The following is a 25,333-nucleotide window of genomic DNA, read 5'->3' on the forward strand; positions in this document are numbered from 1 at the left end:
GGCCCCAGCGGCCCCTGGTGACTAGATCCACTTCCCTCGTCAACAGAATCGAGAAGCGCAAAACCAGCCTCTGCTCCCTGCTCCTCCCTTCTCCCTTCTCCACTCCCCTCAGGATCCCTATGTTGAAGCCCTAAGCCCCAGGTATTTGGTGACAGGGTCTTTGAAGAGGTGAAAATGAGGCCGTTAGGTGGCCCTGATCCCATGTGACTGGTGTCCTTAGAAGAGGAGGAGATTTGGCCACAGACTCTATAAAGAACAGGCTGCGCGCAAGCCAGAGAGAGCGACCTCAGGAGAAGCTACCCTGCTGACACCTGCGCCTGGGGCTTCCCGCCTCTGGAACGTCTGTCGTGTGAGCCACCGCATGTGCAGCCCTAGCAAACGAATACACCTGCTAACAAAGTACGTATTTCTAAAGGACGATTGCTGCATCTGAGGTGTTCAAGGGTGGAACCACATGGACTCCCTCCTGGGCCACACGTCCTCTATTTGTCCAGAGGGTCTGGAGATAAACACTGAGCAGCTGTCCTTTGTTTTCATTTAATCTTCATAGTGACCTATTCTATAGATGACAAAATTCTCAGAAGTTAACCTGCCCCGGGTCACCCAGGTCGTGGGGAGAAGCAGGATCCATTCTGCCTCCAAGCGCCACCTCTCTCTCCCTCTCTCGGGCTCAGGGCAGCTGACACGGGCACGGGGAAGGTCAGGGGACAGGGGCCCGGACTGCATGACTGTCTCGTGCCATGGACGGCCAGCGCGAGAAGCTGGACCCATAGGCCGTGCTGATTCCTGCAGTGGTGGTTTGGCTTCTTCCTTAACCCATCCCGAAAAAACTCAATTCCTCTGAAAACTCTCGAGTGTTCTCCATGAGGCGGGCAGTCTTATCACACCCACACACCACGCTTAGGCTGAAAGCTCTCTTTAACGAGTTTACCTGTCTGAACTGACAGACCAAGGGAGTTCGTGTACATTCTGGTCAACAGTGACTCCTAAACACGCTGTTATTCTTTCAAAATACATTTTATTAGTGGTACATGGAATTTAAAGTGTACATGGAATTTAAAGAAGCGAATTTAATTCTCTTCTTTCCAGAGAGAAGGTAAACCCTGACAGACTAACACATTGAGCAGATGTGTCACAGCAAAAATACCATTTCCAGTGTAAAGAGGTTAACAGGAATACTCTCCACCAAGGAGATGCCTTTCTTCACCGTGCTGACCACAGTGGACACTTGGTTCACCTGGGGGAACCCACAGCCCTGGACAGTCATGGACGCCATGAAGTCAGGGTCATCTCGACACTGACTGGCCCTTCCCTGTCGTAGCAGAGGCGGAGAGGTCACGACCCCCATCGCTCGTGATGGGGACCCGGGGGTCTGGGAGGCGGAGGATGGCTGGGGGGAAACACGAGGTGAGCAGGCTCGTGTGTGAGCCTGAGAAAACCCTCAGACTTGGAGGGCCTCCAGAGTCTCCATGACGACCCTTCATCAGCAGATTAGAGCCAGGGGTTACCAGAGGGTCCTTTTAAAGCACCTGGAAACACGCCTATGTTAGTAAGTCAGAGAAGATCTGCACTTGCTTAAAAAAATCAGTTTCGCGGGGCTTCCCTGGTGGCGCAGTGGTTGAGAGTCCGCCTGCGCGATGCAGGGGACACGGGTTCGTGCCCCGGTCCGGGAAGATCCCACATGCCGCGGAGTGGCTGGGCCCGTGAGCCATGGCCGCTGAGCCTGCGCGTCCGGAGCCTGCGCTCCGCAACGGGAGAGGCCACAGCAGTGAGAGGCCCGGTTACCGCAAAAAAAAAAAAAAAAAAAAATCAGTTTCTCTCTCAGATTCTTTCACCTAATGTTCTTCTGGCTCAGAACGAGCTCTGCAATGTTCACGGGCATCACTCACCAATCCGTTAGCTCTGCTGCCCTGTCTCCCCTTCACTGTCCCCCCACCTCATCCCAGCACTGGGTCCTGCCCCAGAGCGCTGCTCTCCTCCGGGCCCCCCGCACCCTCGCGCCTACAGCCTCTGTCACTGCAGTGGGTCCCCCAATTCCAAAAGGCACTCCCTGCACTGAGGCTGTTTCTGTCCTGTTAAGATCATGCTGTTTCTTCTTTCTAACCTCAGATGATGGGGAGTATTCATGAGGAAGGCTCAGCGAGTTTGTCATCTTCACTAGTCTTATTTGATCCTAACATGGGCATGTCACACATCACTTCGGAATCTGTCCCCAACCAAACACTGATCAAGGCAACAAAACGAGTGACAGACTGCAGAATTTTCCATTTCTAGATCTAACTGATTGAGCTAAGTCTTAGCTTCTAGAATACAGCTTCCGGGGACTTAGGGCAGGTCAGTGATGCTGGTGTCGCCAAGATCAATTCCAGAGTACAGCTTGCCGTCCTTTGCGGCCCCCCAGGGCATGGATGTGGAGGTCCACTTCACCGCCCAGTCTCCTGCTTTGTTGACCAAGATGACACCACCTACACCTTTGACCTTTGACTTCATATAACCCAACGACGCGTCAGCGGCCTCTTCTAACGTCTTTCCTGAAAACAATGAGAGGTTGAGAAACAACACAAGTTACTGAAAGGAATCTGATGGGAAAATTATTTACAGTATGAAAAACCAAAGCGTCTTAACAAAGATTCTTAGTAAGTGATTTCAATGTCTCAAACAAGGACTCTCACCCTACAAGGCCCTCCCTGCACTGGATGAAGCTGCCTTTTCTCCCACACGCAGGCTCAGAGTCTCTCTACCGCCCCCAGGAGGCAGAAGGCAACCAGTATTCCAAATGCCCTTCTTTCCTGACCCTAACAGAAGGGGCGTTGACCTGAAAGCAACGTCTGCAGCAAACAAGAAAGGGTTTCCCAACCCTCTCCGTCGATTTATAAACAGCTCCTATCCCCTCACAGTCAGACGGCACGGCCTTGTTCCACGTACCCTGTTCCACGTGGAAGAGGGTGAGTCTGGCCAGATTCACCTTCAGGATGCTCTCTCCGTGCCCTGTTGTTGAAACGGCTCCAATATCATTGTCAGCGTAACCTCCAGATCCTGCTCAAGGAAGGGAATTGTTTCTAACTGAGCGGCAACCGTCAAGAAATTCAAACACTTATTACAAGTCTAACGCTACATAAATATTAAATGCCAAGGGCACTGGTGAGCGCCGTGTGAATAATACCCTGAGATGGGGACGGAGGGCATGTCGGGGAGGCAGGCCTAGCCTTCCCAGGGCAGCGACACCAGAGCAGCCCCTCCTCTGCCCCCAGCACATCCACCCAGCGCACAGGGTAAGACATATACACCCCTCCCCTCCCCCCACCACCGGGAATTAAGTCAACGTGCTCCGAGGTTAACGCGAAGAACACTTTGACGTGCAATATCTCGTAGCGGTGGTGCGTCACTCCAGTAGTGGTGTGTCCACTACTGTTAGGTAAAACATGCCACTCAGATCTAACAACTGCAAACTTAAATTCTCAGCTTTCTTAGTTTGCTCATTGGAGCCCATGCCTGGGAAAAGGTTTCGTGTACTTAACCCTTTGGGAATAGTCTGCAGCTCCTGAAACGGATTAGAGAGAAGACAGAGGCACCGGGGGTGCTGCGGCGGCTTCAGTACCCCAGCTCCACCTCCCTCCCAAGTCCTCCACGCCCCCCCCCCAAAAACACAGCATCTAGGAAACAGGTGCCTGCTGGACACGCCACCTTCTGCACGTGCCCTGGGCGACCCCCTCCAACCCACCGCCACTCCCAGAAATTCTAAAGCTGCCACCAGGAGGAGGAGGAAATGAAGGAAGAAAGAAGTGGGTGTGGGGGTGAGGCGAAGACCAGAGAAAGAGGACGAGAGGACGGGGGAGGGCAGGGGCAGGGGCAGTGATCATCCGTCCATCCCACCTATACACGGCGTGTCCCCGACGCGGCCCAGCATCTTGTTGACGACACCCCCCGTGGAGGTCGCGTAAGCCACATTTCCTCGGCAGTCCACGGCAACGGCACCCACGGTCCCCAGGTTTCTGCCAAAAAACCAACAAAGAGTGGCTGAAGATGAGAGACACTCCCACAGGTGACAGGGTAGCTTAATACACTTCGATATTAATGGCACATGGGACACACTTTGATTCCAGCATTCCCCACTCACGGAAACGGCAAAGAAAGCCTGTTTGCATTACATTCTACATGTCAGTTAGACTGCTGGACATACCTTTAGCCCTCAGCTCTAAGGGTCCATCCAATCCCAGCACCACCATTTTCTAGCTGGGTGATTGAGTTAAGTTTTATCGTGCCTCATTTTTCCCATCTGTAAAATGGGGATACAAATAACTGGGTGCATCTCAGACTTCCGTGTGCATCAGCACCCCTTCGATCCTCAGCACCTCCATCCAGAGACCCCCGAGTTGGCAGGTACAGGATGGGACCCAACATCGTGTACTTCTGACAACCACCCGGGAGACGCTGCTGCTGCCTGTCCGCACACCCCTCTGCCCGTTTCATGGGGCCTGCTATGAAGATGAAATAAGTTGACTTTTTCTCTAACGTTTTATTATAAATTTGCAAGTAACAAAAGTTGAAGCAATTGTACGCTAACAGCTGTGTACCCACCACCCCGGTTCTACAGTGAACTATATCTCAGGCACTGGTCTAAATGCTGGGACGCAGCAGAAAACTAAATGGTCAAAGTACCTTCTCCCGCGGAGCTTGCATTTGGGGCACAGGGTGACAGAGCAATAAAGAATGTCAGGCTTTACTGAACAGCAGTAAACTATAGCCCATAGCAGCACGTGGGACATGTGATGGTGGAGACGTGCTGCTTTCTAAGGGCCTCTCTGAAGGACTGAGGGTAAGCCATGCTGATTGCTGGGGAAGAACATTCCTGAAGCAGGACATGCTTGCCAAGTTCAAGGAACTTCAAGGAGGCCACTGTGGTTGGAGAGAATAAAGCCAGGGAGAGTGTGCAGCAGGGTCAGAGGGACGGCCAGCAGGCAGACCATGAGGCTTTGACAAGTGGGGTGACTGTACATCCTGGTTTCCCAGGACCGTCCTGACTTATGCCTGTTGTCCCGGCTTAATTAATAGTGCCCCTTTCACTCTCAAAACTAAGTTCCAGTTTGAATACTGAATCACATGGTCATCCTACTTACAGGCCCTCGGAAGGGCGTTTAGTCTGAGTGAGGTGGGAAGACGCTGGAGAGTTTGAACCGAGAAGTGTCACGAGATGAGTTAAGTTTAAAAAATAACCATTCTTACCGCCATGCCCATCACCAGCACGGCTAACATGAAACAGACACGGTATCAAGTATGGGCACAGAGGTGCGGGGACCACGACCCTCACTCACTGCTGCTGGGCATGTGGACTGGCAAAGCCACTTTGGGAGGCCACCTACGGGGTCTCCTAAAGCCGACTCAGCCATTTTATCCCCACACTTCTGTCCAACAGAAACGTGGAGGTAAGTTCACCATGAAAGTGTACAGAATGTTCACAGCAGCACTACTTGTAATAAGAGCGAACTGCAAATGACACAAACATCTGCCCAAGTAAATAACCTGTGACACACTATGCTTCAGTGAAGGTGGACTCTGCTACACACGAGACAGATCTCAGAAACGTAAGAAGAGGCACCCAAAAAGCACGGACTACACAACCCCACTCAGATAAAGTTCCAAAACAGGCACCACTAGCCCACGGTGCTGGAAGCCGGGCAGGCGGTTTCCTTGCGGGGAGGGCAGTGACGGAGGGGTGTGTGTGTCGGGCTGTGTGCTGATTACACGTGTGTCCACCCTGTGGAAGCGCATCCAGGGCTCCAGATAGGATCTATGCACCCGGAATGTGTGCTATACTTCTACAGAGTCATCTTAGGGAAACCGTTCTGGCCATTGTGTGTGGACTGAGGGAGATGAGAGAGGAAACAGAGACCCCTTAAGAGGCTGGAGAGGCAGTGGTTTGTGTCGGGGTGTTTCCAGAGGAGAGGGTGGGAAGGAGGCTGGACCTGGGACATTTTGAAGGCAGAGCTGACAGAATTTGCAGGTGGACCGGATGTGAGAGAGAGAAATCTAAGGCAGAAACTGAAAGGATGCAAGAAACACTTATTGAAAGGTGGAACACTGGGAAGACGTTTTTTGCTTTGTGGTGTGTGTGGAGTGGGGTTGGGTAGGGAAACAAGTTTAGTTTTGGACAAAAGCTTGAGGTATCTGTTGGGCAATCACATGGAGAGGCTAAATTGTAGCTAGAGAATGTAGCCTGGCATTCAAAGGACTAGAAAGAGAAAGCTGGTATCCTATTAGAAGGAAACGGGAACCCTATCTCCTATCACTCACAGAAGCCAACCCAGATAGCTAAGGACCTAAATACAAAACACAAAATTCTTCAAGGAAATCTAGGCAGCTGTATGTCTCAGGGCGGGGATGGCTCCTAGGTGTCTGGTCTTACAAACTACACAAGAAGAGGGAGAGTACTACTGACCACAAAAAACGTTCAAATGGCAAAAATACCATAAGCAAAGTAAAAGCAAATAAAAACAACAGATTCGGGAATTTTGTTTTGAGCAGAGAAGACAGCCTTAAGATTGATAAGAAGAGGACAAAACAACTAAAGAGAAAAAATGATCACAGGACGAAAATAGGCAAATTCCCGGAAAAGAATGACCCATAAACAAATGCAAAGCATCCAAGCTGGCGGTTGTCAGGGAGGAGCAATGGCAGTGACGCGAGCCCCTCCCGCCACATAAGGAGAGAGGTACCCTGTCACTGCTGGTGGCAGCCCCCCAACACGTACAAGGAAGGGGTTGAGGCAAAAATACAAAGGCAAATGGAGGCCCACACACATGTAATATGCAGAAATAATAAAGATGTTCTATCCTCTTACCGTGATAAATGTATCTTGAGAAATACTGTAAAGCCATGGTTTTCATTTGACTGGAAGCTGACAAACTACCAATGATGACAATTTATTAACATGCACATTTGTATCCTTTGTTGATCAGCTGGTGATGGCTGGATGAGTGGGGCAAAAAAACCACACACAGACACATATACAATCATAAATTATTATGTATTTATTCCATAAAATTAATTTTCATTGCCTTCATCTCAAGGGGCATTGATCACGTTCTTATGGTCAACATTTCCATGTAACATGCATTCTACTGACAATGTGACAAATAACACAACTTTTCTTTTTTTTTTTTTTTTTTTTGCGGTACGCGGGCCTCTCTCACTGTTGTGGCCTCTCCCGTTGCGGAGCACAGGCTCCGGACGCGCAGGCTTGGCGGCCATGGCTCACGGGCCCAGCCGCTCCGCGGCATGTGGGATTCTCCCGGACCGGGGCACGAACCCGTGTCCCCTGCATTGGCAGGCGGACTCTCAACCGCTGCGCCACCAGGGAAGCCCAACACAACTTTTCTTGAGCGATGTAGTTCTTAGGAAGTTTTTAATTAATTTGAACTTGGAGAAGCTTCACTCTGCTGAGGCAGTAACATTGGAACTATATATAAAACTCTTAAAGCAATACTTAGATTTGGAAATGAATCTTGATTTTTACATTACCACACTCAAATGTTACATGGGGTTACGTTTGATAAATTGTTATCACAGAAGATTTTACTAAATATTTTAATTTGATCATTTAAATCACAATCCCTTGCTATAGTCATTTTTGTCATCTCTTAAGCAGTGTTTAAATCAATGCAGAGTATCTTAAATTCTTTCAAATTTCATTGCTGGTATATTACAAAGAAAATGGAAAATAGCAGTATGTTGCTCGATTTTGTTCAAATCTCTCTACAAATGATACTTATACTTCGATTTATAATGAACAGAAAAACAGCCTCTAAAGAAACTGGTTTCAGGATCAGCTGTACATGAATCTTCTCCTTCAAGTTAGGCAAACCTTTTTGTTTCCTTTGTTTCGATTTCCTTATATTTTCTGCGGATGTCACTTTTCTTGCATATTTCCCAGGCACTTTTGGCTTTGTTTCTCTAAATTAAAAAAAACATTTTTAATCCTTTAAAAAATGTTAATAGCCAAACTTAGATTTTTTTTTTAAAGCTTCTCTTAAGCTTATCCATGGAGAGGAATAGTTCAGACTAAGTAACTGTAGATAGTGCAAATTCAAAATTAATTTCACTTTCTGTCAAAGTCCGTGATTTGTTCTTTAAGGAACTTCTGCGATTTTTGCTGAACTCTTCGTATCTAAATTCGATTTCATTACTTCAACAGCATTTAGTTGGAATTCCCTCCACGTCTCTCTGAGGTCTGTTATAAGGTCAGATGTGAGTCTCATTAAGCTCTTCCACCTTCGGCCACATCTAGAGTATCTTGCAGTGGACCCTCTACTGTCTCACAGCATCGTCAGTATTGGTGCAGCTGAGGGCATGTCTCCTAGAAACAAACTCACGGTGAGCTGGCCGTGTCACACAGGATACTTCCGGACTCTTGGCCAAAGTTCGTGCTTACATACCTTTTATTTACCTACCATGTTAGCTCCATTATCACGGGCTTCCCTTTTAAATGTTAGTTTTTCAACATGTTTTCTGATCATGGTCCACTCTAGCTGAACTGAGTTTTTTAAACTTCATTATGATTTCATGTCTTGCTTTATTACCCATTAAACTAACCTATTTGAATTCTCTCTCCTAGATACTTATCATTAGGTTTTTTTCCTAATTACGTTTTGGCATTTTATCAAAACTTGAAATAATTTTTATTAACCCTAGAAATTTCCCATTGTTTTCCGTAAACATTGTGCTGATGGGGTCATGAAAAGTACCATTACACTTGTCCAAATAGTATTATTCTTTCAAGAACATTACATCTATGTTTTCTATCTGTGTCTTCTCTGGTTATCAACTGTTTATTGTTTATTCAGCCTTTTCCCAGCGCTTCTAATAATTGCACGTGTCCTTTTTTTGGTGTATGATTATACCAAATTGCTTTATGATTAGCAATTAAATCTTCCTTTAGTAAAGAACATGAAGTTGTTGGGATTTCATCTGAATTGCTCAAGTTGTGGATTTGGTGAGAATACTATTCCTACTAATTTTCATTGTTTTGATAAGTAATTAAATCTTCATTGAACAAAGAAGCTGTAATGTTCTCTTTGTGAATTTTATGTGGGTCATCCTGGAAGAAGACTGCTTACTTTTTTTTTTTCTCTAATTTTTATTCATTTATTTATTTTTTGGCTGCATTGGGTCTTTGTTGCTGCTTGTGGGCTTTCTTGGTTGCAGCGAGCAGGGCTTCTCTTCATTTCGGTGCGCAGGCTTCTCATTGTGGTGGCTTCTCTCGGTCTGGAGCACAGGCTCTAGGCGCATGGGCTTTGGTAGTTGTGGCGTGCGGGTTCAGCAGGTGTGGCTCGCGGGCTCTAGAGCTCAGGCTCAGTAGTTGTGGCGCACGGGCTTAGTTGCTCCGCGGCATGTGGGATCTTCCCGGACCAGGATTGAACCTGTGTCCCCTGCGTTGGCAGGTGGATTCTTTACCACTGAGCCACCAGGGAAGTCTAAGAGTGCTTACTTTTAAAGCAGACTGTTTCTTTGAAGATCTTTTACTTCTTTTCTTCCTTTTAGCTTTTTTTTCTTTTGTGAATTCCACTTTAGTATTCTTTTTCTATCAAAATCTTGACTTGTACACATTTTCAGTAATCTAGGAATTAGAAAGTGAAATGTAACTATACTGAGAGTGTACAAAATTAGCATATATTTTCATCAAAGTTAAGGGCAAATCCCCCCAAAAAGAATAAAAGTAATTTGCAGATATAATTTCAAAAGTTAGTTTTTTCCTAAAATTTACAAAATTATTAATATTAAAGTCTAAACATCAACTATAATTAATGAATATAACATTTTAAATAAAAATTACTTAAAAATTTCAACATTTAAAAAAATTTAACTCAACCTTAAGTATTTTTATAAGAATAAAACCATTCATGAGTCTAATATTCAGTGTCCATTTAGTTGCCAACATAAAAAATTGGTTCCTCATGCAGGTTCTGTCTATACCTGTGATGTCCAGTACAGCAGCCACTGTCTGCATGTGGCTGAGCACTGGAAATGCAGGTAGTCTACAGTGAGACATGCGGTCAGTGTAAAAAACACGGCAGATTTGGAAGGTCTAGCATGAAAAGACGTAAAGTGTCTCATAAATAAATTCTTACATTGATGACATGTTGAAATGATAATATTTGGGGTATATTGGGTTAAATATATTATTAATTTCACTCATTTCTTCTTACTTTTTTTTAATGTGGCTACTAGAAAATGTTAAATTACATATACGGCTCTCAGATTTCTATTGGACAGTGCTGGTCTAGACCTACATATCTACCAATTTAAGAGTAACAGGAATCAGCCCTCATGGGCAAGTCTTGCAGATATCGTACTAATTCATGAATAACTCTAGAACCATAAACTGAAACATGCGGAAAGAAAAAGGACACTGTGCACTACTGGGAAACAACATTTCGTTATGCAGGAATTTGTTTGACAAATTATTGTCTTTTTCTCTTACCTAAGTCCTTCTGCTGTTCAAGTCTTCCCCACACTCCAAAACAGGGTCTAGTTCTGATGTCAGCAGTGGCATATTCCACAAACCTTTTGACTCAGGTGGTCTCTACTTCCAAGACATAGAGCAAGAGATGCAGAGAAGCACTTCCCTGGGGGCTGAATGGTATTTGTCACAAGAGTGGATGATGAGGGCTATGGGTAATGCTGTGTCACTGCTGAGTGACAGAGATGCCCCATGGATCTGCAATAAAGCAACTGTTTTGTTTAACTGTGATATGAGGGTCATCTAAAGTGCAGGGCCCAGGGCAGGAGCCCCTCTTGCTTATATCGAAGAGCAGTACTGGCTGGTGGAGATGTGTGTTGTTGCAGGATTTTTGGAAAGCAATGTGGCAACATCTATTAAAATGTACATGAACCACTGATAAAGCAACCCCATTCCTGTGACTTCAGCCTATAGACACCATAGCACACTCAGTAAAGATTATCAACAGCTACCAACATATGGCCAATCTTGTACAACAGATTCCTAACCTGGGGACACACTAGAATTACCTGGGGAACTTTTGTCGAATGGACTTGCCTGGCCTCTCCACCTCAGCTGTACTCGATTAGATTTTGTTTTTGGCCACGCCATGCATCATGCGGGATCTTAGTTCCTCAACCAGGGATCGAACCCACGCCCCCTGCAGTGGAAGCCTGGAGTCTTAACCGCTGGACCACGCGGGAAGTCCCTAAATCAGATTCTGTAGGGAAGGGGCTCAGACATGTAGATTTTGAAAAAGCTCCCTAAGTGATACGAAAGTATACCTCTGGTTAAACATTACAAATCTAAAAGGGCATGTGGAGTTAATAGATTACATTCCATTATAAACCTCCAGGCCACATTCAAATTTTATTTTTCAAATTTTGCTTTAAATTAAGGTCCTTTAATTTGGTATTTTTGAATTGGTAACACAGAAAACCATAATTCAGAACACATGATGAATTCACTTATAAGGGCTGTACTGATTTCTCTGCCCCGTGAAAGGGCGCCTAAGTAAGTTCATAGGGTGGTCTACATCACAGAGAACCTGTGCGGTGTACCGAAGATAGCAAACTGATCAAGAAGTATGCAGGTAATTAATACCTTCTATTAAATCATGTTGGAGAAGGAACTCTTAGCTGAATTTGAGTTACTATTCATAGGAGTAATAAGTGAGGTTAAATTTCAGAGTCAAAAGAGCAGTTTTTCCATTACTTAGTGTGAACTATTTTGTACAAAAACTGAAACGACCAAGTGATCTTTGACTTATTTAAGAAACGTGGATAACCAGACATGAGTCCCACTTTCACATCTGAATAACTCGCAAAAATGTGAGCCACAGATGATACTTACTTTTGGTAGTCTGATTTCTGAAGCTTTTCGTTTTCTAGACGTTTTTTGTTTCTTTCTGTAACCAGCTGTTCTCCAGGAATTGTTGGAATCCCGCTGGCTGCTGCAAATTTTGCTGCACCTTGGTCAGTCAGAAAGCAGTGGGGTGTCTTGAGCCAGAAAGAAATGGGAAAATAGTTAGTTTTGTGGAAAAGTTAAAATCTTTTCAACTGTTCCTACTGTGTGAAAATCATTATTCTCTCTGGGTACAAAGTCTCAAAAATGCAAATTCCACTGGCTTGCTTTTCTGAATGATGAAAAAAGCCGAGCTCTCCGAGTTTTTGTATTTTCAAAAAAACCTAGATGATGGAATATTACTAGGAATTCAACTTACATATGATCTTACATTTAGAGAATTTAATCCAGTTTTATTTCATACATGCTATTTATTTATCTACATATCTATGTATGTAGGTATATATTTATTTGCTGCACCACACAGCTTGCAGGATCTTAGTTTCCCAACCAGGGATCAAACCTGGGCCCCCTGCAGTGGAAGCGTGGAGTCCTAACCACTGGATCGCCAGGGAATTCCCCCATACATGCTATTTAAACAGTTGGTCTGTTCAGTGTGTATGTGTTGTGTTACATGTGTTGAAAGCAGGCTGAAGAAAATACAGGAAGATAACATGAAAACAGGAAGATAATGTGAAATGTAATCACTGGTTAAGTGATCATGAGTCAAATTACATCAACTGAGTCAGAATCTTGGTTTCCTTGAGAAACTTAAATAACATTGTTTTTGTTCTTTCATACAATTTCAGGAGAACAGTGATCTCGAGTATTTCCCTACAAGTCAGAACCCTTTTAGTCACTGAAGTGCAGCAGTGACAATTCCTTAGGAAAAGGGTGCTTTAGTCCCACGTACCTTTTCCATAACAAGGCGCGCAACTTTAATGGGATTTGCGACACAGCGGACTGCAGACACCGCTCCTGCAGACAGGTCTTTCCCATTCATGATACTTGCATCCATTTCAACTTCACCATTTTCGTTCAAGACAGATCCACAACCTAAAATCAAAAAGAAGCCGAAAAGCAAGAATTAAGAATTTGGAAATGGCTTCCGAGTTTCCCCTAAGCTGCCTACTTTAATTCATCCTCTACTCCATTGTCAAAGGAACGTTTTTAAAAACACAGATCTGACTTGATACCCCATGACCTACACAATAAACGGTATGAAGCCCTTCCTGATCTGGCCTCTCACTTACTTTTCCAGCTTCATCTCTTCTCCTTGGCAACATTTTACTGAAATATTAGGTTTCCCTGAAGGTACCATTAGCTCTCATTACTCTGTTCTCTTTACCACTAGCAACTTTTCTCCAACTTTCTCTGCCTAGATAATACTTGTAAGCCTAGCTATTCTTAAACTCTGTGTGACTCAGTTTCCTCAGAGGGATAAGAACAAACCTCAAGAATACTTAAAGGAGTATAAAAATATCCAGCAACTAACAAGTGTTTGGTATCTAATAAGAAATTACCAGGCTCAGAAAGAAACAGGAAAATATGACCCATAATGAGGAAGAACAAAAACAAAAAAATCAATTAATAGCAACAGACTCAGAAATGACATAAATGATAGAATTATTAGACAAAAATGTTAAAACGGCTGTCAGGGCTTCCCTGGTGGCGCAGTGGTTGAGAGTCCGCCTGCCGATGCAGGGGACATGGGTTCGTGCCCTGGTCCGGGAAGATCCCACATGCCACGGAGCGGCAGGGCCCGTGAGCCATGGCCGCTGAGCCTGCGCGTCCAGAGCCTGTGCTCCGCAATGGGAGAGGCCACAACAGTGAGAGGCCCGCTTACCACACACACACACACACACACACACACACACACACACACAAAAACAAAAACGGCTGTCATATGTACCAGAACATGGAAGAAAATATGAAAAGGACCCAGAGAGAACTTCTAGAGACGAAAAAAGAAGTCTGAAATGAAAAATACACTGGATAGGATTAACACCAAATTAGACACTGCACAAAAGATGAATGAACTTGAAGACACAGCAAACAAAATGACTGAAAAATAATTGAACAGAGTTTATCACTGAGTTCAGGGACAGTTTCAAGCAGCCAGTATATGTGTAATTGGAGTCCCCAAAAGGAGAGGTGAGATAGAGGGACAAAAAAAATATTCAAGGAAATGATGAATTTTCAAATTTGGTGAATCCTATAAATTCACAGATCCGAAAAGCACAACAAACTCCAAGAAAAAGAAACATGAACAAAACTACACTCAGGCACATTATGATCAAACAGCTTAGTGCTAATGAGAAAGAGAAAATCTTAAAAGCAGCCAGAGAAAGACACATTAGGTACAGAGGAAAAAAGAAAAATGATAGCATATTTGTTGTCATAAACAATGCAAACCAGAAGACAGAGGAGCAAGATCTTTGAAGTCCTCAAAGGAAAAAAAAAACCTGTCAAGTTGGAATTCTACACCCAGTGAAAGCATCTTTCAAAAACCCAAAACAAAGACGTTTATAGACATAACAGAAGTTAAAAAAAAGTCATCAATAGCAGATGTGCAATATAAGAAATGTTAAAGGAAGTCCTTCAGGCAGAAGGAAAATGATAGCAAAGAGCAATCAGGATTCCCCCAAAGAATGAACACTGGATATGGCTAATAAGTGGATAAACAGAAATACCTTTTCCCTTTATTTTTACAATATCTTTAAAATATAACTGTTTAAAGGAAAAATAATAACAACGCATTAGGCAACTTATACACATAAGTAAAACATATGACAACAGTAGTACAAAGGCTACAAAAGGGGAAACAGGTGTATGCTGTAAAAGGTTCTTACATTATGCATGAAGTGTGATATTACTTAAGGTAGACTGTGACAAGTGAGAGATATATACTATAAACCCTAAAACAACCTTTAAAAGAAGAAGTCAAGCTACTAGGCCAACAAAGGAGATAACATGGAATTATGAACATTCAATTATTCCAAAAGAAGGCAGAAAAAAGCAGAAAAAGAGGAAACAGGGAACAATGAATAGACTGGACAAATAGAAAACAAACAGCAAGATGACAAAGTTATGCCTAACCATATCAATGATCACATTAAATGTAAATGGTCTAAACACCCCAATAAAAAGCAGAGATTGTCAGGATTGCCCTGGTGGTCCAGTGGTAAAGAATCTGCCTTACAACGCAGGGGACGCAGTTCGATCACTGGTCAGGGAACTAAGATCCCTGAGAAGAGAAAACCCACACGACACAACTAGAGAGAAGCCTGCACACCACGACGACGAGCCCGCGTGCTGCAACAAAAGATCCTGCATGCCTCAGTGAAGATCCTGAGTGCCGCAACTAAGACCCGATGCAGCCAAAAATAAATAACAAAATAAATAAATAAAAAATAAATAAATCTTAAAAAAAGCAGAGATTGTCAAATTGTACAAAAAGATAGGACACAATTACATGCTGCCAATAAAAAAAAAAATCCACTTTAAATATAAAGATGCAAATAGGTTAAAAGTAAAAATGGACAAATTATACCATGCCAAAATGAATCAAATGAAAACTGGAGGCAAAGTATACTTCTCAATAAGGAACATTAAATAATAATAAGGACATTAAGTAATGATATAGGGGTCAGTTCACCAAGAAGACGACAATCTATATTGTAAACAACAGTTTCGAAATACATGAAGCAAACACTGACAGAACTCAAAGGAGAGATAGACGAATCCAGTTACAATTAAAGACTTCAATGCTCCTCTCTCATTAATCAGAAATGGACAATCAAGATACAGAAGGTATGAACATTACCAATGAACTTGACCTTATTGAGATTTATAGATCTTTCCATCCAACAAGAGCAGAGTACATAGTCTTTTTAAGTGCAAATGGCCAAGGTAGAACACATTCTGAGCCAAAAACCAAACCTTACGAAGTTTAAAAGAATACAAATCACACAAAGTATGTCCTCTGATCATAACAGAATTAAACTAAAAATCATTAACAGAGAGGTATTTAGAAAATCCACAAATATTTGGAAATTAAGCATCACACTTCTGACTAACCCATGATTCAGTGAGGAAGTCACAAGGAAAATGAGAACACATTTTGAACAGAATGAAAATTAAGGCAACCTGTAAAAACATGTAAAAATCAAAGCAGTGCTAGAGTAAAATTTTAAACATTAAATGCTTGTATTAGAAAAGAATAGTCTCAAATTAATGATCTAACAGGAAAAGAACAGTAAATTATTTCCAAAGCAAGCTGAATGAATAAAGGAAACAATAAAGGTAAGTCAATGAAATTCAGAACAGAAAAAGAGCAAAAGAAAAAACAGAAAATGGGATTTCCCTGGTGGCACAGTGGTTAAGAATCTGCCTGCCAATGCAGAGGACGTGGATTCGATCCCTGGTCCGGGAAGATCCCACATACCGCGGAGCAACTAAGCCCGTGTACCACAGCTACTGAGCCTGTGCTCTAGAGCCTGCGAGCCACAACTACTGAGCCCATGTGCTGCAACTACTGAAGCCCAAGTGCCTAGAGCCCATGCTCTGCAACAAGAGAAGCCACCACAATGAAAAGCCTGCGTACTGCAACAAAGAGTAGCCCCTGCTTGCTGCAACTAGAGAAAGCCCGTGCAGCAACAAAGACCCAACACAGCCGCAAACAAACAAATAAATAAGAAAAGAAAAAAACAGAAAAATTCACCAAATCCACTTCCCGAAACTAAAACTAGTTCTTTGAAAAGAACAATAAACTTGATAAACTCTAGACTGACGAAGAAAAAAAAGACACATTACAAAAATCAGGAATGAAAGAGGGGACCTCTCTACAGACCATACAGACATCAAAAGCATAACACAGAAATGTTGCAAATTCAGCAACTTAAACCAAATAGAAACATTTCTTGAAGGACAACTGACAAAACTCACTCAAAGAAGAAATAGATAACCTGAATAGTGCCATGCCTATTAAAGAATTTCATTTCTTAAAAACTTTCCATCAAAACAAACAAAAAAACCAATCTACCAAATATTTACAAAGAAATAATAGCAACCTTATACAAACTTCGAGAAAAACAGAAGAGGAGGGAACACTTGCCAATTCATCATATGAAGCCAGCATCACCTTCATTTCAAAACCAGACAGATGTTATAAGAAAATAAAACTATAGACCCGTATCTCTCATGAACATTGATGCAAAATCCTCAACAAAACACCATCAAATCAAACCCAGCATTCACATATGTAAAAAATAACATGTCACAACAAAGTGGTGTTAATCCCAGAGAAGAAAACCTGGTTCAAAATTCAAAAATCAATCAATCAATATTCACCATATCAACAGACAAAAGAAAAACTACATGGTCATCTCAATAGATGCAGCAAAAGGATTTGATAAAACTCAACATGCACAGATGATTAAAAATCTCAAAAAACTAAGAATAAGGAACTTCTCAACCTGGTAAAGGGCACCTATAAAACCCTACCACCAACATCATACTTAACGGTGAAAGACAGTGCCTTCCCCCTAAGACTGGGAAAAATGCAAGAATTTCTGCTCTAACCACTCCTATTCAATATAATATTGGATGGCCCAGCCAATGTTCGAAAAGAAAGAAAAGGCATAAAGTTTGGAAAAGAAGAAATAAAATGGTCTCTATTTGCAGCTGACATTACTAGAAGTTACAGTAAGCAAGACAGTGTGGCGTTGGTGAAAGAATTTGACAGATATATCAATGGAGCAGAATAGAAAGCCCAAAACAGATCCACATAAATATATAAACTGATCTTTGACAAAGGAGGTGTGATACTTTGATTTATCATAATTACATATTTTGGTCTTCATCCAGGTACGGTTCACAGCTGCCAAACCCTTTGGAATTTCCTAAGGGATTAGAATAATGGGAGCATCTTTTGTTGTAATGTTTGGTCTTTTGCCCTCAGTTCCTGAAACCACTTCAGATCCATACAGGTGACCTGGGTGTCCTGTTACTCATAACAAGCAGTTTTCAACCAAAACCAAATTTATGTTAATGAGGTAACTTTTGAAAACCCCCTAAAGGTGGGGGGCTGGTTGCCACCGGAACCAACCAGGATTAAAGGGCTGGAACTTTTAGTCCCACCCCCTGATTTCTGGGGAGGGGAGGACTGGAGATTGAATCAATCACCAACTGCCAAGGATTTAATCGATGATGCCTATGTAATGAAGCCACATTTTGTGTAAGTGTTGAAGAGCACAGAACAGAGGCAAGGGGACAGAACAATTACTAAATATCTGCTGACTAACTGGTTAAGATTTCCTGAAATTCTTTTCTCTGACAGATGTCAGGTAGGTGGTGTAATTCCCTAGAAGCGTCTTAATCCCTAGATCTCAGGTTTTCTACTTCAAAATAAAGAGGAAATGAGTGTCTTCCAGCAAGTTACTTAAACTTTTTGTGCCTTAGTTTTCTCATCTGAGAAATGAGCGTGATAATAATTACACCTAACTCATAGGACTATGGTGCAGATTAAATGAGTTAATCATGCAAGTTTCTTAGACCACTGTTTGGTACATAGTAGACACTCGTGGTGGCTATGATGATTATTACTCTAAAAAAGGACTGATTTGCGTGAAAGAAGCCAAACACAAAAGAATACACTCTTTGTGACTGCATTTATATGGAATTCTAGAGAATGCAAATTTATGACAAAAACAGATCAGTGGATGCCTGGTGCTGGGGCTGGGAGGGGGGATTAACTGCAAAGTGGCAGGAAGGAATGTTTGGGGGTGATGGAAATTTATTTTTTAATTTATTTTTATTTATTTATTTTTTGCAGTACGCGGGCCTCTCACTGTTGTGGCCTCTCCCGTTGCGGAGCACAGGCTCTGGACGTGCAGGCTCAGCGGCCATGGCTCACAGACCCAGCCGTTCCGCGACACGTGGGATCTTCCCGGACCGGGGCACGAACCCGTGTCCCCTGCATCGGCAGGTGGACTCTCAACCACTGAGCCACCAGGGAAGCCCCCGGGTGATGGAAATTTTAACATCTTGGTTGTAGTGTGGTTACACAGGTATGTACATTTTTCAAAACTTAAAATGGGTACAGTTTATGGTATGCAGTAAAGAAAGGGCATGTGTGGGACTGGGGATCAGAGTGGCAAGCTGCCTTTGAGAAGGCAGAAGCGCTAGTGAAGCACATGACAGCTCTGGGCGTCTCCCAAGCAGGGCTACCGTTTGAGTTAGATGTGTCTGTGACTCTGGTAGGTATAGGGCAAGCGCTGTGGCAGAGAAAACAGAAGGGGAGAGTGCTCCTGGGATTTGGTCTCAGCTCTGGAAGGGGGCAGGGACCCCACGTACTTCCCCTAGAGCAACAGCTCCTAGCAGCGGTGTACACAGAGGTCCAGGTGGAGCCTCTCAGGAGGGATGAACCGCAGCGGCCAGCGGGCTGAACCCAGAGTCCTTTGGCTGGTTACTACTCCTGGTCCCTGGCCGTTAACCCCTTGCACTGACAGCTGGGCTGTTCTAAAGACATTAACCCTATGGCTCTGACAACAGGAAGCTGAAGGGTGGATGATTAACGAGTGGGCCTTTGTGGGGTCAGGATGTGTGGAGGTGACATTTGGGTTTGCCTGCAAGAGCCTGAGGCAATCCTCACTGTCGTCCATGTCCTGGCTCATAAGGCACTGACACCCCCTGGCCATCAGGGAGCTGATGCCCTAGCTTGGGTTCAATCCCTAGCAAGTGACCCTTCAGTAGATTCAGCAGATTGGATGCACGGAAAGAGTGGCCACCACAGAGCTCGGGTGGGATGGCATATTGCCACAGATGTCGGGTTGCCCTTGAAACACAGTGACTGGGTTAATGCGATCACAGCATGTCCTGTGTGTCCTAAACAATGCCCGTGGCAACTGCCAAAGGAGTCTGAGGCCACCCACCAGAGCTCCTAACTGGTCAGGGATTGGCAAACTGACTCTACTGGCCTCCTCCCTCTGAGAGAGGGCTCTAACGTTCCCTGGTTTGTGTGGTCTCCACATCTGGCTTAACCCAAGCTTTCCCCTGTCCCCATGCAAACCAGGCGGCCGCTGTTAGGGGATTAGAGAAGCTAAGTCCCATGTAGGGGTCCCTCACCAAATAGATGGTGACTGGGGCCACATTTCAAAGACTGTGGATTGGGACATGCAAGACTGGGCAAGGGAACACGGCACTGAAGGCAGGTTCTATCTCCTCTGTAACCCACAAGCAGCAGGGCTGAGAGAAAGGAAAAATGGAATGTTAAAGCAGTGCCTTAACTTACTAACAGATAAAGCCACTGTGGCTGGGTGTACTAACGTGCCGTCCAAGGCTTTCACACATCTGAATGATCAACGAGTAGCGCTGTCGCCCCATATCCCAGACTGGGGACCCCTACGGAAGCACCGATGCCAAAAAGGTACGTCAGGAAACAGCCGCTGCCCTGACTTTCACCATGGATCAACGTGCTACGGTGCCGAGAACACCGAACTGCATCACACCTGGGAAAGGAGATTATCTACTGGAATTTGCACTGGGACACTCTAACAGGATGGGTGAGGGGGAACTACTCAGTCTCCACTGGGTTCCTGTTGTCCTGCCGCAAGCTGGGCCTGTTGAAACGCATTATACCTGGAATGGAATGCGCACCACTGGAAAAGAGCAGGTGAGGGTTCTGGTCTCATGTATCATGCCACCAGTCCATCTCCTCAAGCCTGACAGCACTACCTCCCCTGGCTAACGTGTATGGTATATAAAACCAGGTCAAATTCCTAAGGCTGCTGACCTCCCTCTCCTCAAGGCCAGGTGGGCATGTTCTGTTTCCCACTGGCATGATCTTTTCGCTGCTGTCTTTGAGCCCTCCGTTGGCCTGCAGCACATGACAGCCTCCTACTAAATGCACTCACCAAGCCTTGAATGACAGCCGACAAAGCCTGTTCTTCCAGCACACTGACATGTCTCTAATGAGACAAGCTCTCCTCCAAAACAGAAAGACCTTGGCCATTATCACTGCCTTGCAAAGAGGCAGCACCTAGGCCATTATCCAAACAGGATGTTGTGTGCTCACGCCCGATGGGTCTGTTAACGTGTTGCCTCTATTCAATCACAGGACACAAGTGAACGCTCTGGAGTGATCTGGCTCCCCGCCCAGGGGACTTAGTAACAGTGGTCTGAGTCATGAGGCTCTCAGTGGAGAAAGGTATCCGTGATCTGGGGAATTATTGCCTTAACCCGTGTTTTCTTCTGTATGTGCCTGATGCTGTGGCATCTGCCTGCAGTGCAGCCAGACGGCCGCCAAATGAGCCACCCGTTATTGCCTGCTCAGGGCACGCCGCGGAAGAGAAAGTGTGTGAGACTGTAAGAGCCGGTCACGAGGGGTGGAGCGCTGGGGCAATCGGAGTCCCCTCACCCCTTCCTCTTTCCTTGGAGTGTGCGCTCCGCTTGTCTTCTGGCACCAGAAGCTGCCCAGGACACAGCCTTGAGATGTGGTGTTGAGACCATCTGGACGGTATATGTGACTGAGCCCAGATAAGGCCACCTTATAAACTTTTAAGATTCTGGTGGGCATGGACAGGGGTCTATTTATCCTGCAAGGCAAGCCTCTTGTGTAAGTTCCCATGCTTATTAAACCTGCCACCTACCAATCTGGAGAGATCTGCCTTTTCCTGTGGTCTCTCCCTGCCCTCCCTGTATGGGGGACCGATTCAAATTACACCCTGAAGCTCCCAAGGTTGCCACCCAACAGTAGTCTACCCTTTTCCCCCACAAAAAGATGTAATTTAAAAAAGCCTCTTGGGGCTTCCCTGGTGGCGCAGTGGTTGAGAGTCCGCCTGCCGATGCAGGGGACACGGGTTCGTGCCCCGGTCCGGGAAGATCCCACATGCCGCGGAGCGGCTGGGCCGGTGAGCCATGGCCGCTGAGCCTGCGCGTCCGGAACCTGTGCTCTGCAACGGGAGAGGCCACAACAGTGAGAGGCCCGCATACCGCAAAAAAACCCACAAAAAACCAAAAAAAGCCTCTTGGTATGTGAATTCTAGAAAGCAGATTAAAGAAAAAAGGGGGAATAATGAATTTTAAAATTCTTTAGAGCAACTTGGTCAACAGGTAAAGAGAGAAAAACTAAATCTTTTCAGCATATTAGATTTTAGCATAAAGCTGACGAGACTCACTGACACTTTAGAGAGGTTCTATTTATCTGGGGGTAGAAGCTTAACCCGGTTTAGCATCAGTTACCAGTTGCAGTGCAAATTTACCTGCGTTGAACTCGGGATCATCTTCCAGGACGGTCACGGCTCCTTCCACAGCGTCAACTGCGCTCCCTCCCTCCTTGAGGATGTTGTAACCCACGGTGGCGGCTTTGACAATGCCCTGGCGTACCCTCTCCTTGCGGTCCTTGGAGATATTGCTGCCTCCGCCACCGTGGACCACGACGACGGCGGGGTTCATGGCGACGGATTCTAGGGATCAGAAGACGAAAGCGTCCTTTCAAGCGGGTCCAAGAGAACCGCACGGGGCTTAAGTCTCCCGTTGGGGACAAGGTCCAGTTTCTACGCAGGGAGGGGAAAGCCCTCAGAGTTTACAGCCTCAGGCAAATTCCTGAGACCCAGGGAGTACGGAGGACAGACGCGGCTGGGTTTGAACTTTGGAAGTAGAGCCCAGAGCGCCCGCCTCCGGCCCGGGGCACCTGCTGACTTCGAGGGGGCGGTGGGATGCTCTGCACCCCAGAGCCCGCGCCCCCTCCTCGCCCACTGACATCGGGCTTCCGTTTCCCTGGGGAACCCCGGTTCCTGTCCCGTGCTGGGCCCCCGGCCGGCATGGCATCTGGGGTCGCAGCTCCAGCCTTCCTCCCCGGCCCCACGTCGGGCCTCGGTTTCCCTGGGACTTGTTCCCGGCTCCCACCCCCACCGCGGGGCCAGGGGCGGCCTGAGGGCTGGATCTCGCCAGTGCCCTCCCGCCTCCAGTCCCCGGCACCGGGGAGTGTGCCTTTCGGGGTCTCGGGTGGCGACTCCCTCAGGGCCGTCGACTTACCGAGGACGCCGCAGGAGGCGGACGCCGCAGGACGACTCCCTCAGGGCCGTCGACTTACTTCGGGCTTGGCCGAGCCTCCCGGTCGGCCTCGGAACCTGCACAGGCTACTCTCTCCAGTCGAAGCCGCTCTGGAAACCGCTGTGCCCGCAACCTCTCCGCCAGCAACGGCTCCGCGCCTGCGCACGAGGGCGGGGCAGAGCGCCGCGGAGAATTACCGTAAAGCCCCAACGCACCACCGCGGCGCAATCCCTCTGCCGGCTTCGCCACTGCGGATCCGACTCTCGCTGCCCGGCTCCTAGGACAGGGGCTATGCTGGCCTTCTGTGCACGCGAGCTTCCTAGTGGGATGCGGGGAACTCCTCCTCCTCCTCACGAGGCGGAGGGGTGGTGTTGATGGCGACATGCAAGAAGGGATGTGCCGCGGTTTTGTAACCGAAAACTGAAAAGCACCGCTGCACGCACTGAAGTCCTTCCTCTGCCCGAGATGTTTCGCAGACTTGCTAGTTATTCTCTTCCTTTTAATTGTGTCTCCCCGTAACGTTTGGTAAAGAACAGAAAGATAACCTCCGTAATCGGTCTGGTTCTGTGCCTGGGGTGCACTGAAGGGTCTGAAAACCCCTCCTCTGAGTCTCAGGATCTCAGCTCTAAATTCCTTCAACCACAAGTGACCTAATTTTTTGGTGACAATTTTCCTCCTCCCTGCCCCAGAGCCTGAAAGGCTCTGAACCCCCTAGATGATTGATTGTATTCCCCCGGAGCTGCCCTAGATTACTGTTACCATAGTGACCTTCAAATAGAAGTTTGCACTTCTACCCAGTAAAACAACTGCAAGATACTAGGTTAGTGACATGAACCAAAGGATACATTATTCTGTTACGTAAAATAGCGGCAAAAACTCACGGGCATTTGAAGCTTTGAATTAGAAGAAATAAGCAGCGGGCATTGTGCAGAGAGAACTCAGTCCTTTTCTAGTCCTCCCTTTTCTCCGAGACCACAAGGCATCAGCAACCAAAGTTATCTCACTGGCTTTCTGACCGCTCTGACTAACACAGCCCCACATCTGGTAATTGCTATTTATGAAATTTCCCCTAGACAGCTACTAAGCTATGAAAGTTCTCTCAACGCTGGACTATTGTACACAAAAGGCACTCTAGAAGCATCTTCCTATCTCTTCTCCGGGTAGTCGAATGTGTGTGTCGTATTCAAGCTGTGTTCACTGCAGCTACTTTGAATCCCAGCCTACATTACCCTATCACTGGGGTACCTCTTAGGGACCCAGTTTGACAGCGCAAGCCAGGGGATGCAGATAAATTCAACATCAGCCTCAGGTCAAGGCCATGGAAAGGAAGCCTGCTTCAGCCGTAAATATGCTACACCATAATCTTGACTAGGAAACGTTCAGTTCATCCTGCTATAATTGGTTTTTTTTTTTTTTTTTTTTTTTGCGGTACGCGGGTCTCTCACTGTTGTGGCCTCTCCTGTTGCGGAGCACAGGCTCTGGACGCGCAGGCTCCGGACGCGCAGGCTCAGCGGCCATGGCTCACGGGCCCAGCCGCTCCGCGGCACGTGGGATCCTCCCGGACCGAAGCACGAACCCATGTCCCCTGCATCGGCAGGCGGACTCTCAACCACTGCGCCATCAGGGAAGCACATCCTGCTGTAATTGTAATTCACCTAAATTCACTTTTTGAGAAAAGAGGTTAAGGTTTCAGTATGATAGGACAACCTAACTCCCTAGTTGCTTTTCTTCCCCTTACATGGAGGGTTGACTGTACAAATAGTGAGTACTTTTGGCTCAAAATGTGGCATGGATCAAAGCATAACTTTATATGGTCAGTAAGATGCAGTCATACATGTAATGTATGGCAGGCGGACTCTCAACCACTGCGCCACCAGGGAAGCCCAAGAATTTGCATTTCTAATGAGTTCTTAGGTGATGCTGCTGTTGCTCCTCTGGGGACCGCTCGTTGAGAGCCACTTATCTAGAAGGAGCTATTGAGATCTTGTCCTTTGAAAACTCATCCAAACCGACGTTTGTGACAGTCTTCTTCATGGGATCTAGAGTATGGGATTAGGAGGTTGGGAAATTTGTGCCAGTTTTGGTTTTCCTTTTTTTCCATTCAAGTGTTCCATGAATGATGAATGAGCTTTTGTTTAAGTGCCCAGTGTTAGAGTGCTCGGTTTAGTCCATCTGGGAGGGTAGGCTGGGGGGGAATTGAAATAGGCTGGGAACGATTAAAATTAGGCCCCCCAAATAAATTTGCAGCACTGATAGCAGTTCTCAGTGAAGAGGCAGCTATTCCAAGAGGTGTCTATCAGCTAAGCTTCCTGCCACATCTTTCCCAGGGAAATTCCCAGTGCTGACTAAAGCCCTTTGGTGGGCTTTTCTGTCCACAGACTAAGTGATGAGCATCTTACGGGCAGGAACCTTGACAGTTCTATTTGCAACACAAGGCCA

At 45.8% G+C, this 25,333-nt stretch overlaps 1 protein-coding gene and 1 long non-coding RNA gene across 3 annotated transcripts; both read right to left on the reverse strand.

Annotated features, from left to right (window-relative positions):
• Positions 1-1,010: 1,010 nt before the first annotated feature.
• On the reverse strand, positions 1,011-23,318 carry ASRGL1 (asparaginase and isoaspartyl peptidase 1). Of its 2 annotated transcripts, XM_030833938.3 has the most exons (7): positions 22,877-23,299; positions 22,102-22,305; positions 12,753-12,895; positions 11,849-11,994; positions 3,874-3,992; positions 2,926-3,036; positions 1,011-2,531 (listed from the first exon to the last, which is right to left on the reverse strand). In XM_030833938.3, the coding sequence occupies exons 2-7, from the start codon at positions 22,292-22,294 to the stop codon at positions 2,326-2,328; spliced, it is 918 nt and encodes a 305-aa protein (XP_030689798.1). In that variant the 5' UTR covers positions 22,295-22,305; positions 22,877-23,299; the 3' UTR covers positions 1,011-2,325. The 2 variants fall into 2 exon arrangements, with proteins under 2 accessions (XP_030689798.1, XP_060159065.1); XM_060303082.2 differs by lacking the exon at positions 2,926-3,036 and having other exon boundaries at positions 22,877-23,318.
• LOC132597663 (uncharacterized) lies at positions 9,078-11,833 on the reverse strand. The gene is made up of 2 exons (XR_009564825.1): positions 10,478-11,833; positions 9,078-9,613 (listed from the first exon to the last, which is right to left on the reverse strand). It is a non-coding gene; the product is annotated as an uncharacterized lncRNA (long non-coding RNA).
• Positions 23,319-25,333: the final 2,015 nt, after the last annotated feature.

This window comes from Globicephala melas, chromosome 8, assembly GCF_963455315.2.
Source record: "Globicephala melas chromosome 8, mGloMel1.2, whole genome shotgun sequence".
In the NCBI taxonomy this organism is placed as follows: Eukaryota; Metazoa; Chordata; class Mammalia; order Artiodactyla; family Delphinidae; genus Globicephala; species Globicephala melas.